The sequence below is a fragment of the Enhydra lutris genome, unplaced genomic scaffold (genome assembly GCF_002288905.1).
Source record: "Enhydra lutris kenyoni isolate GAN:26980312 unplaced genomic scaffold, ASM228890v2 scaffoldscaffold73, whole genome shotgun sequence".
Taxonomy (NCBI): domain Eukaryota; kingdom Metazoa; phylum Chordata; class Mammalia; order Carnivora; family Mustelidae; genus Enhydra; species Enhydra lutris.
This window is the reverse complement of record NW_019154157.1, coordinates 2,943,888-2,956,260: the sequence shown is the minus strand read 5'-3', so window position 1 is coordinate 2,956,260 and position 12,373 is coordinate 2,943,888. Positions and strand designations below refer to the sequence as shown.

Sequence of the window (12,373 nt, the reverse complement as noted above, 5' to 3'; positions counted from 1 at the left end):
TTTTTTTTTTTTTTTTTTTTTTTTTTTTTTTTTTTTTTTGGTATGAGAATGTTTTCCCATTGTGTTGGTACTACGTGAATTTTCTGCCCTTTCCTGCTAATTCGAATGACACTTTTATCATAAGTTATAGCCCCATACATACATAGGTTTGTCTTCAGACTTGCTGTTCTATTTCACTGATCCATATGTGTATTCCCGTATTACTGCTGTAATGCGTTAATTGATCTAACTGTATTATGTTTTGCTGTCTGGAAGGGCAACTCCTTTCCCCTCATAGTTCTTTTATTTTTATTTTTTTAAAGGTTTTCCTATACTTTTTCTCTTCTAGGTGACTATTAGAATCAGCTTACTAAGTTCCAACAGACATACCATTGGAATTTTGAATGGGATTGCATTGACTTGATAAAATAATCTCGGGAAAATTGATATTTTTACATTTTGAAGAAAACTTATTTCTAGTTTCTGTATTTCTATTGTCACCATGGCCCCTGGAAAGTTTCCTGTTTACTTAGATTATATCCAGATTGCCACTGTAAAGCAGTTCTGTCCTATAGAACTTTCTGTGATGATGAAAATGTTTTATATCTGTGATGTCTAATATATGGTACTGAACATTGAAATGTGGCTAAGACAACTGAGGAACTGAATTTTAAATTTTATTTAATTTTGATTAATTTAAATTTAAATGGTCACATGTGGCTAATGACCTAATGGCTACTGTAATTGTGCGCTTTAGGATACATGAGTAACTGTGTAATTGAGCACTTCTGTAGATAGTAGAAGTAGGTAGCAAAAGAATTATTGATACCTACTGGGTGAAGGACACTGAGTAAAGCATTGCAGTGCAGAGTCTAAAAACCATAGTATTAATACAAATGAATTCCTGAAGAACTTAAACCCAGACCCATGTAAAGGACAAATTGTTTACAAACATTTACGCTGTCAGAAAAATACAATTACGAAAACACGATGGGATTTGCTCAAGAAAGAAAGGTCATATCTGATTAAAGGAGTAGGAAAGTCTTTATGGATGAAGTAACTTTTAGAGAGTGGGACGCCTGGGTGGCTTTTTTTTTTTTCCGGCTCAGGTCATGATCCCAGGGTCCTGGGATTGAGTCCTGCATGGGACTCCTTGCTCAGCAGGGAGTCTGCTTCTTCCTTGGCCTGTCACTCCCCCTGCTTGTGCATGCACTTGCACACACACTCTCTCTGACAAAAGAAAGAAGGAAGGAAAGAAAGAAAGACTTTTAGAGATTAACCTTGAAGGAATTATTCTAAGTTTAAAAGAGAAAAAGTCATAAAAGATTTCTGTTTTCTGAAGTGTAAGAAATAGTGAAGAGGAAAAAGAATGAGGTGTGTTTGGAGAATGTAACTATTAGTTTCATAGGGCTGCTGTAACAAATTACCACAAACTTGGTGGCCTAAAACATTATAAATCTATTCTTTCACTAGAGGCCAGAAGTCCAAAATCAGTGTCATCGGGCTGACATACAGATGTGGGTAAATCCAAATTCCTTCTGGAGATTCTAGGGGAAATTCTGTTCTTTGCCTCTTCCAGCTTCTTATGGCTGCTGGCTTTCATTGGCTTATGGCCATATTACTCCAGTCTCTGCTTAAGTGGTCACATTGTCATCTTTATCTATGTTCACGTTTCCCTCTGCTTCTCTCTTATAACTATACATGTGATTATATGTAGGGTCTACCTGGATAATCCACGATAACCTCTCCATCTCAAAATCATTAATCATACCCACAAAGATCTGCCCCCGCCCTTTACCATAAAAGGTAATGTTCATGGGTTCTAGGGATTAGGACATGGACATCTTCAGGCAGCTGATTTTTCAGCCTACTACAGCAATCCACTTTGGCTGGAGTAGAAGATGCCTGTGGCAGTAGGAATGGTAACAGCTGTCAGTCACTAAATGACTTGTATATGTCTGATGCTGTACCAGGTGCTGTATTTGTGCTATTCCATTTACTCATTACAAGAATTCTGTGTAGGCATTAGATGAGAGAAGAATCTAAGGTGACTATGTTTTCCACCTTTCATGACTGGGAAATGGTGATTAATAGAAATTGAAAAGTCATGAGGAAAAATTGGTTACAAAGGAAAAAAAAAAGAACTCAGCTTTGGCTGTCTTTAGTTTGAGTCCTGCTAAGTTATGCCAAAAAGGGTCAACCCCAGAAGAAGCCTAAGAACCCTATATAGAGATCTCCTGCAATTTTCAACTTGTGTTTTCCCCTTTGAAATGAAGAAATAAATTATAAGGAACACTAAATTTGAAATCAGGAGACTTGGGTTTAAGACTTACACTTACTGTGTGAACTGAACAAGTCATTTCACTTCTCTGAACTTCAGTTTCTACATCTGTCAAAGAGGAATAAAAACCCCTTCCTGCACTCACACAGTTATTTGCAGGGAATAAACAAGATCGTCTTTGTGATGCTCTTACTGCAGTATATGGTCTATTGTAAGCATTTAAATGCAAAAAAGCAAAATTATTAATATGTCAGATGTTTTAATTTTGAGGTTAGATATCTTAAAGCTATCCAGATTCTAAGCAACAGTTAACATTAATTTTAAATGTCTATTTATTGGCTGCTTTTCTCATTGTTCAAACTTTCACCACTCAAGTACCACTTAAGCACCACCCAAGACCAAGTCCCTCCCATTCTAAGTGGGTGACCTAAATTCTACTTTGTAGAAATAATTATGGCCATCAAATATGAATCATTCGACTTCCTATTCCCATATTTAAAAATGTACAGATATCTATATCTACTTTTACTTCTTTCCAGGCCTCCAGTAATATCCCATCTTTTGTCCAAAGCGAATATATCTTTCTGTATGTGCTTTTGATGCAGTTTCCTCCATCCTGAGCTCAAGGTCACATAGTCAATGCCCTGCGTGGACATCTTCATTTCGATATCTCACTTCTAATTCAGAATCCTTCCCACGATGCTACCAACACTCACTCCCTCAGCTTCCTCTGTTTCTTATCTTGGTCAATGCCATTACCAGAAACTTGGGGAATTTTTGTCACTTTTTACTCCTTTATTTGCCATAGTGTTCATTCACTAAGTAATTCATTCAAACACTAACATAACTAAGTTATGTTAGTGTTTGGCTCAAGCATTTGTTCTCTCTCTCCTCAGTCCTCTGCCTTATTAGTCCTCTCCTCTCTAACTTCACTGCTTCTCTTTTTCTTGCTCAGATCAGTTCTCTCTGAAATAGCCTCATTGCTCCTTTTCTTATTCCTGTCCAGTCTACCCTTTACTCTGCGGCCATAGAATCTATCTAAAACAAATCTGCTTTTAGATCCTTTCCGTGGCATTCCACTACAGTACAAAGTCCAAACTTCATGCACTCCATCCTTTTGTCACTCATTCTCCCATCCAAGTATTAACCAGGCCCAGCTCTGCTTAGCTTCTGAGATTAGACGAGATTGATCACATTCCGGGTAGTACGGCTGTAGAAAGTACCAAGTTCAGAGAACTATTCCCAGTTCTCTGGAGGTACTCTGCTTTGTAACCCTGTGCCTGTGCTCCTTTGGCCTAGAATGTTCTCCCTGCAACTTCAATTTCTAATGTCATTTGCCTGGTGAAGCTCTTCTCATCTTGCACTAATTAGTGTAAGCTTCACATCCCCTTTAAAGCCTTGCCAGGCTTCCCAGGAAGAGCTAATAAGATCTTTTTGGAACCTCTGCTGTACCCTATACATGACTGTCATTTCATCTGTAACCAGTTTGTTTCCCCTTACCAGATCCACACACGGGACTGTGTCTTGAGCACCTTTGTACTGTTCATGCACAGTATTATCTGGCACAGAGAAGGTGCCCCAAAAATGTTGTTTAATAACTTAATTAATCCTAGAGCTCTTAAAGTTATATGATGCTTTAGAACATACGGAGAAAGGGAGAATTGATATAATAACTTTTGGAGATTAATGGAAATATATGGTTATGACTCAAAGAAGAATACATATTTATCTCCTAAGTAGAGATAGCCATGGTCCGGAACCCTGGTGACAAAAATCAGGAAATCAAGAAAGCAAATAAATGAACAAACCCTTCATAAATCCCACTAAAACATGAAGCACTTCCCAACATATAAAAGAGCTCATAGCTCTGCTGGAGTTGGAGGGAAGTGTTCTCTTTAAGAATTCACTTTCTTGGGGCACCTGGGTGGCTCAGTGGGTTAAAGCCTCTGCCTTCGGCTCAGGTCATGATCCCAGGGTCCTGGGATTGAGCCCCGCATTGGGCTCTCTGCTCAGCAGGGAGCCTGCTACCTCCTCTCTCTCTGCCTGCCTCTCTGCCTACTTGTGATCTCTGTCAAATAAATAAATAAATAAATAAATAAAAGAATTCACTTTCTTGGGGTGCCTGGGTGGCTCAGTGGGTTGGGCCTCTGCCTTTGGCTCAGGTCATGATCTCGGGGTTGGTCATGATCTCAGGGTCCTGGGATCAAGCCCTGCGTCAGGCTCTCTGCTCAGTGGGGATCCTGCTTCCCTCACTCTCTCTCTGCCTTTCTGCCTACTTGTGATCTGTCTGTCAAATAAATAAATAAAATTTAAAAAAAAAATTCACTTTCTTACTGCTCATTCATCTTAATGTTAACTTGAACTACATTTATGCTAATAGCATTTATTTTGTAATCCCTGTTGAATTATCTTTCATTGTACAAAAAAAAAAAAAAAAAGGATAAATGTTTAGGGAGAAGAATCAAAACTAACATGAGTGCCATAACTTACTTATAGGGACACACACCCTCTCTGAACCATAACAGTTCTTTCTTAATCTGGGAACATCCAAATCCAAAGATTCCATGCTTAACACTTGATTATAAATCTATACTGGTAAGGACTGGTTTTCTAAAGGGAAAACATTTTGTCAGATCTGACCTGACAAATAATTTTGAAGTAAGCAAAATTCACTGCATGCTCATCTCACCCCAAGCACATAAAGTACTCACAGTATTTCCTGCTTGCCTGGGGCTCCCTCCTCCCCCCCTTGGCTCCCTACACAGATCTATCTCCTAATGCCAAGTAAGTACTGTATCCTTCCTATATTGAAACTTACCGATCTGCTTTCCAAAGCCTGTGAGGCCCAGGTTTTAGCAGGCTGCCACTTGGAGACCATTTGATGAGTTAATTTACACTAACATCATATTGAGTGATAATTCCAGGGGAATTTATATTTTTAACAGGAGTGTATTAGAGGGGGTGCCTGGATAGCTCAGTTGGTTAAGTGTCTGCCTTTGGCTTAGGTCATGATCTCAGCGTCCTAGGAGCCTAGGAGTGGGGAGCCTGCTTGTATCCTCTCCCTCTGACCCTCCTTCCTGTTTGTGCTCTGTCTCTCTGTCTCTCACTCTCTCTCACTCACTCAAATAAATAAATGAAATCTTTTTTTAAAATTTAAAAAAAAATTTTAAAAAGGAGTGTATTGGATAAATAACACTTAACCCTAAGAGCCAATCTAATAAAGGGACATTTCTCGTTGTCCCATATATCTTCCATGTCTTTTCATGATTTAGTGTCTTTAAACATGCTGAACCTTCTGCCTAGAATGAACTTTCTTACCCCACCCCTTCACCATCTCCAGTCTAGTAAACTCCTACTCATTATTTAAGACCCAGCTCAGTGTCCCTCTTTTGCTAAGAAGGCTTTTCTAAATTTCCCAGGCTGAGTTGGTTACTCCCTGTTGACTTCTTTTTTAAAGAGGGTAGGTAGGAGTAAAGGAAGAAGGAGAGCGAGAGTATCTTAAGCAAGCTACATGCCCAGCAACCAACCTGACACAGAGCTTGATCTCACAGTCCTGAGATCATGACATGAGCCGAAATCAAGGGTCCTATCCTTAACCAAATGAGCCACCTAGCAGCCCCACTCCGTCTTGACCTTTATAAAATTTTACATACTTGCTCTTAATTTCTTTTACTTCATATGTACTCTTCAGCTGACTTCAAGGTGACTTCTGCCCCTACAAATTCAATGCACTTTGTAACTTCCATGTGGCTAAATCAAGTGGATATATATCTGTCCTCATCTTTCTTGACCTCTCAGCAACTGACACTACTGACCACCATCATTATTTCTCTTATTTTCTCCACTCCTTCTTAGAACTCTCCTCCCTTGGCTTTCTTTGCATGATAGACAGCTCGTCTCCTTTTATCTCTCTCTCTCAATCTCCTTAGTTGGCTTATGTTCCACATAATCTCTAAATGTTAGAGTTCCTTAAGGCTATGTCTTGGCCCCTTTCCCTTCTCACGCTCTGATCTCTCAATATGCAAACTCTTCCACGCCCCTGGTATTAATTAGCCTCCATATGCTGATGGCTCTCAAATTTACATTCTCATCACAGACCTCTCTCCTGGGCTCCAGACTTCCATATACAGCTGCCTATTTAATATGTCCACTTGGGATTACACATGTGGTCCAGAGTTTTGAACTCTGCAAGTTCAAAACTCCCATTTTTCTCTACCTGAGAGAACAGTACCTTCATCCATGAATTTAGCTAACCCAGAAGATGGGAGTCACTATTGGCTTACCTACCTGTTCTTTACTGTCATATTCATTTGGCTAGCCTTCTGACTCTACCTTCTAAATATTTCTCTCACTGTTGACTTCTCTTTATCTGTACTGTCACCCAAGTTATCACCTGACTGCTACAGTAGTATGACTCATCACCCTGCGGCCACTTACTTGATGCCTCCTGTACCTTTCTACACCGCAGATTACTCTTTGAAGATTCACTCATCCATTTATTCATTGAGAAATATTTATTGAGTCCCTACTATGTGCAAGTCATGACCAAGACAGGCATGTCCTTGATCTCCTGGAACTTTATTAAGAACTCAAGATTGGGGGACCTAACTTAACTGGAATGAAGATAGAGAACATTTCTTTGAGGAAATAATTTTTCATCTGAGATCTGAAGAATGAATACAAATTTACTAGGCAAAGGAGGTTGAGGGGAAAGAGCATTTTAGGTAGAAGGAGCATCATATGCAAAGGTCTAGAATCGGGAAGAAGTCAGCTATGAGAAAACTGAGAGGACAGAGAGTGACAGATCAAGTGAGGAGGTGAGGGTGGTACTGCTGGGCAGAGCTAGGCCCTGGGGTGTAGTGATTCTAACTGAGAGGTATTCATGGGCCTGGAAGCCTCCTCAAGTAGCTTGCAATAGTGGATGAGTATGTGAGTTGCAGGTGTGAGCATTCTGAGAAGAAAGGTCATAGCCTTCATCAGGGTCTTATAGCCAACCTGTGACACCTCTCCCTCCCTAGAAATATAAAAAAAAATCACTGATGGTGTATAGGAAAACCAAGGTATTGACTTTGGACTTTGTCCTAAAAACAGTGAGATGCCATTGGAAATTATTAAGCAGAAAGTAGCACAGCTAGATTGTAAAATCCACAAGGCAGGGATTTTTATCTCCTTTGTTCACTGATGTGTCCCGAGCACCTACAGTAGTACCATGCACAGAGCTAGCACTCAAGAAATAATTGCTGGATGAATGAATGTTTATTGTGGCTACTGAATAGCTATCTGTTATATCATATTGTATTATACTCATGTGCTTAATGCCCCTGCATTATAATACTTGATCCTTGAAAACTACTGGGTCTTATTCATCTTTTTATCACTAGAGATATGGTCCTAGTACCTAGCACAGTACCTGACTTAAATTCAGCTTCAAAATGCATTCATTCATTCAGCCAGTAATTTAAGAGCATCTACCAGATGTCAGGAACTGGGAATACAACAATAACTAAGATATTGTCACTAACCCAGAGGAGTTTATCCTCTGGATGAGAAGACTGGCAAGTAGGCCTAATAATACTATGTAGTAATTGCCACAAATGGGTAAGAACAAAACATAGCCCTAGAGGTGTCACAGAAGGCCAGTGGGCAGAATAAAGTCCAGGGCTGACCCTAGGCATGGTGAAGAAGAGAAAAGGAGAGCACAGGAGTGGGCATTAAAGGCAAAGTCCAAAGGTAAGTGTGAAGAGCCATTTGGAGAACTGCGAGTGGCTCAGTGAGTCTGGGGCAAGATGAAGCAGCAAAGGGGGGTGAGGGCCATACAGAGTCTGATTTTATCCCAAGGACAATGGAAAATCCTTAGTGGATGGGTGACAAATCAGAAAAATGACATGGTCAGATTTAATAGAAGCCCACTTAGATTCCAGAGTAGAGAATGGATTGGAGAAGCAGTAGTAGTGGGAGTTCAAGACTTAGTACTTGGGATAGATGATATTGGCCTGGGCTAAAGTAGAAACAGTGGCAATAGAGAAAAATGGATGGATTTGACAGCTATTAAGGAGGTAGGATCAACAGGAATTAGTGATTAGGTACATGTTAAGGTGAGAACGATGGAGTAGCCATGGATGAGTCCCAGGCTTTTAATGTGGACTCCCACAGGGGACTCACCAAGAGTGAGAACAAAGATTGGGAGCTGGCATTGAGAAGCAGATGACAAATTCTAATTTGGACAAATTGCATTTGAGTTTTCTTAACATCCATGTGGAAACTTTTAGTAGGCAATTGATTACACACATGGATCTGGAGTTCAAAAGGAAGGTCTAGGCTGAATATATAGAAGTGTAAGTCTTTGTTATAAATGGTAACTGATTCCCAGGAGCCATACATGAATGTGGAGAAGGAGAAAAGACGGTCAAAGACAGAACTCTGGGAGAACATTCTGGTAACAAACGTGTTTTTTTTAGTAAATGAATAAAGGAATACACGATGAATGGAATAATTTAGACGAAGGGACCCCTTTTCGTGCTTTCAAATACTGCTACCAAGTCAGCTAGGTAACTTGTTTGTGCTTAAGGCAAAACCTGCTCTCTGGCTTCTCAAAAGAATATGTTACTGAACAAAAAATGGGAAGTAGGGAAATACCATATAGCAGAAAACATATCTTCAGGGTTTTTTTCAGACCTACATATAGATACTTCTGAGGTTCTATTGGTAAATGGATCATAGTAGCCTCATGTTAGCCCATATACAAGGAACACTTTAAAGGCTGTTTAAAATATAATATGACATGCAGTAGAAATCATTTGATGATCCCCCATTGTTGCTCAAATCACGAAGATAATCTGTCTAGACTGCCTGATCACTGGCCCTTTGATTGCCTGGTTGGCTTTGGCATCAAATATGCAAACTCAGCCAGTTGGAATACACCCAAAAAATGTTTGTATGGATAAATATTTTTGTTTATATAGTTCATATGGATTATTCGTCTTTGTTAGAAAGTGGCCTCTGACTGATCACATACTTGCTTTTGAACCCACTAGTTTCCCATAAACCATTGAGAGTTCCCAGTCCTCACTGGTTGCCTTGAGATTGGATACATTATTAAAGAAGTTTTGATTAACTCACTGCAATAAATTTACAGTTCTGAAACTTGTAATAAAACTCTGGTTTACTTTTGAGTAAAGAAGAAAAAGAAAACAAACTATTAAACCATCAGACCAACTTGTCACTCTAGGATTTGTACATCCATCTTTCTTCCTTTCTTCTCCGTATACCCAAACTTGATTGAAGTTTGGGAAATTTTGTTTGAGTGGAAAGTATGCCCAAGCAACATTTCTAGAAAAACTGAATTTTACCAAGTGCTCTTTCTTACAGCCACACTGTAACAAATTCATCTCGTAGATAAAGAAATCGGGTTTTGTGCTTTGGGTTTTATGGTGCTGTTTCTTTTCCTTTACAGCAGGCCATTTCAAATTTTTACATATCTAAGCAAACCAGTTATTTGATGAGCAGCTCTATTTATTTTCTCAGAGTTTTATTGTTCTATATAATCGGTATGTTAGTTTAAGCCAAAGAGAATTTGTGGCTTTTGAGATCAGAAATTCAAATGCTTTCTAAAACTAAAAAACTAAAACTAAACTTATATTAACCATTCGTAGACCCAGTCTGTGGTTCTAAATGGTACTTAAGTGTTTTATTGACATTCCTGCTATTTTGTAGTAGTAACATATCAATAGTAACAATAGCCTGTATCTGTAACAGAAAAAAGGATAATGTTGGAAACTCTACTAGATATTCTAATGTGTCTTGCTTAAAAATATATGTTTTATTCCATTTTCCCACCAAAGAAAGAACAGAGGACATTGAAAAACCTTTCCTCCCATCTAGTGGCTGGAAAATAGAAAAACTCTGTGTTTCTTGGAATTCTAGGCATTAGGGATTGTCTGACAGATTCTAATACAACCATTTGTTTACTTAGTTAAGCAAAAATAAGCTTTAAAGTCTTTACCAAAGCTGAACCCAACGGGAAAATACATATTCATGATGATTTGCTGATTAACTTCATCAATAATGTATACTTCTCTTCCAGCAGGAAGAACGGCCATGGTCCTTCCTAATTCATTAATCTGAACTCATGATTAAAAAGGCTGTATATTTCTGCTTACTGAAATTGGGACTGCAGTTATATTTGCTTCTAAAGCAATCAGTGCCCTAGATCTGTCCTGACCCTAATTGCTTCTTGTTGGCCCCACACCTTGACAACTCTTCCCTTAAGAGTTGGATGTGCTGAATTCACCGAAGAGAGCCAAGAAACTGTCCCTGAAACTGGCTGCCTCCAGGACCTCAACTCCTGAAACTTGGAATGCCAGACTCTGATACTGGCAGCAGGGCCAAACCAACCCACAGGAAAGCAGGTTTAGATCCGTTATGCAGCTAGAGGGATTAATGCTTGGTCTACCTGTCTTGTATATGCCTTATGCAGACGTCAAAACCTCTGCTGAAATGTGCCTCTCTGGTGATTCTCACAGATTCAAAGAATGAATTTTGCGTACAGTCAGCAAAGTTCTGAGATCTCCAGGAAGAAGAGGAAGGTCAGCGAACCAGTGAAAGTCTTCATCCCTGACAGAAAATGAAAGTTGGATGTCTTCACTGCATTTACTCTAAAATGATTTTATTTTGCAACAAACATGCATGAAGTGTCTTAAGTAGGAAAGTAAGTTCCTATCACCAAAACCTTTTACTGAATTTGTTGTTCAACTTTTTTAGTCAGTTTACTAAGTGCTCAATTACTGGGTAGGACATGGGTTCACTTTGCCAAAAGGAAACAAGGTCACCAGGGCTGCCTTGGGATAGCAGTACTTCAAGGCTGAGTTAGAGACGAGACACCCTTTATATCTGTAAAAGAACCACAGCAGCTATTTCGAAAAGAAATAAGCTGTTGTTCTCAAAAGGAAGGAGGGTTTTCCTTGCATAACTAAACTCCCCAGGTATTTAGTCTACTGTGAAATGTTGTAACTTGTTGTAACCTGTGTACTGGAATCCCTCTATCGCTTTATTAGAATTCCCACAGAATTGCATAGGTTGTATGTGGTGGTGCTTATGCAGGTGTGATTTTTATGTTAACTCCAATTACGAGATTGATCAACGAAGTGTTGGACCAAAATGTCCTCTCCCTGTAAAGTTCCTTAATCTGGCCCTCCACCCTGCTCTGTTGGCCACCTGAGAAAGGCCTTCTGAAGTCTCATGTTGAATGCTTTCTGACAAACACTTCACTTTATCAGTCTGTAACCTGCGGGTGATGTTATTAGTTCCCTCCTTATTTTGGGACATTTGATAAACTCAATGATTAGTATTAGACACATAATATAGGACTTAAAAGTGTTTTTATTATTTAATAACAAAGAATTTAAAAATTTAATTTAAATGGACAGGACCAGTAGGTTAAATGTTGAATGTATGTGCTTTCCAGTTAAATAAAACCAAAACACAAGGTGTTGTTTTTTTTTTTAACTCATCTTTTTTTTTCTTCACTTAGTTTGGTGTTTTTTCAAATGGAGTAAGGACATCTGCACCTGGAGTGCTCATTAAAATATGGATTATTGGGCCTATTTCATTTCTCTGAAATCAGAATCTCAGGGGGTGGGGTCCTGTGGAGACCTCTCAGGATTCTAATGCACATGAAAGAATCCTGGACCTCTGACCCAGACTAAGAGGAGAATCTCTGGGGCCAGACATGTACTTTAGCCAGCAGAAGGCTGCGGGTTATCATAACAGAGAGGAAAGTATGAGAAAGCCTGCCTGTCCAGCACTACCCTTTGCCAGACTGATCTAGGGCCTGCCAGGGAGGAGCATTTTCCCCTCTCCCAGCGTGATAAATATACTCACATAGGCTTACTCTGCAAGGAGGAGGGAAAGGTATTGGGTTTATTATATCCTTGATAGAATTGTAGCCTGAGTCACCACAATTTCTTTTAAGAGAATCATTTATAAAGAGATTAGCTGTCTAGTAGAGGGATTAAGTTTATTTTGTGTCTCTCCAGAGAGTAGATCTAAGACCAAATTGGTGAAGCTACAGGAGGTCAATCTGGCTTGGTATAAAGAGGAACTTTTTAACTCCAC

The 12,373-nt window shown here is 39.3% G+C and overlaps 1 protein-coding gene across 1 annotated transcript in view; it reads left to right on the top strand.

The window, feature by feature from the left end:
• LOC111160065 (HORMA domain containing 2) overlaps window positions 1-11,611 on the top strand; it is an 84,010-nt gene extending 72,399 nt beyond the window's left edge. Inside the window, exon 10 of the mRNA XM_022522875.1 lies at window positions 10,783-11,611. Within this exon, the coding sequence (XP_022378583.1) occupies window positions 10,783-10,887 (105 nt within the window). The 3' untranslated portion in view covers window positions 10,888-11,611. The remainder of the gene's footprint in view (window positions 1-10,782) is intronic.
• Window positions 11,612-12,373: the final 762 nt, after the last annotated feature.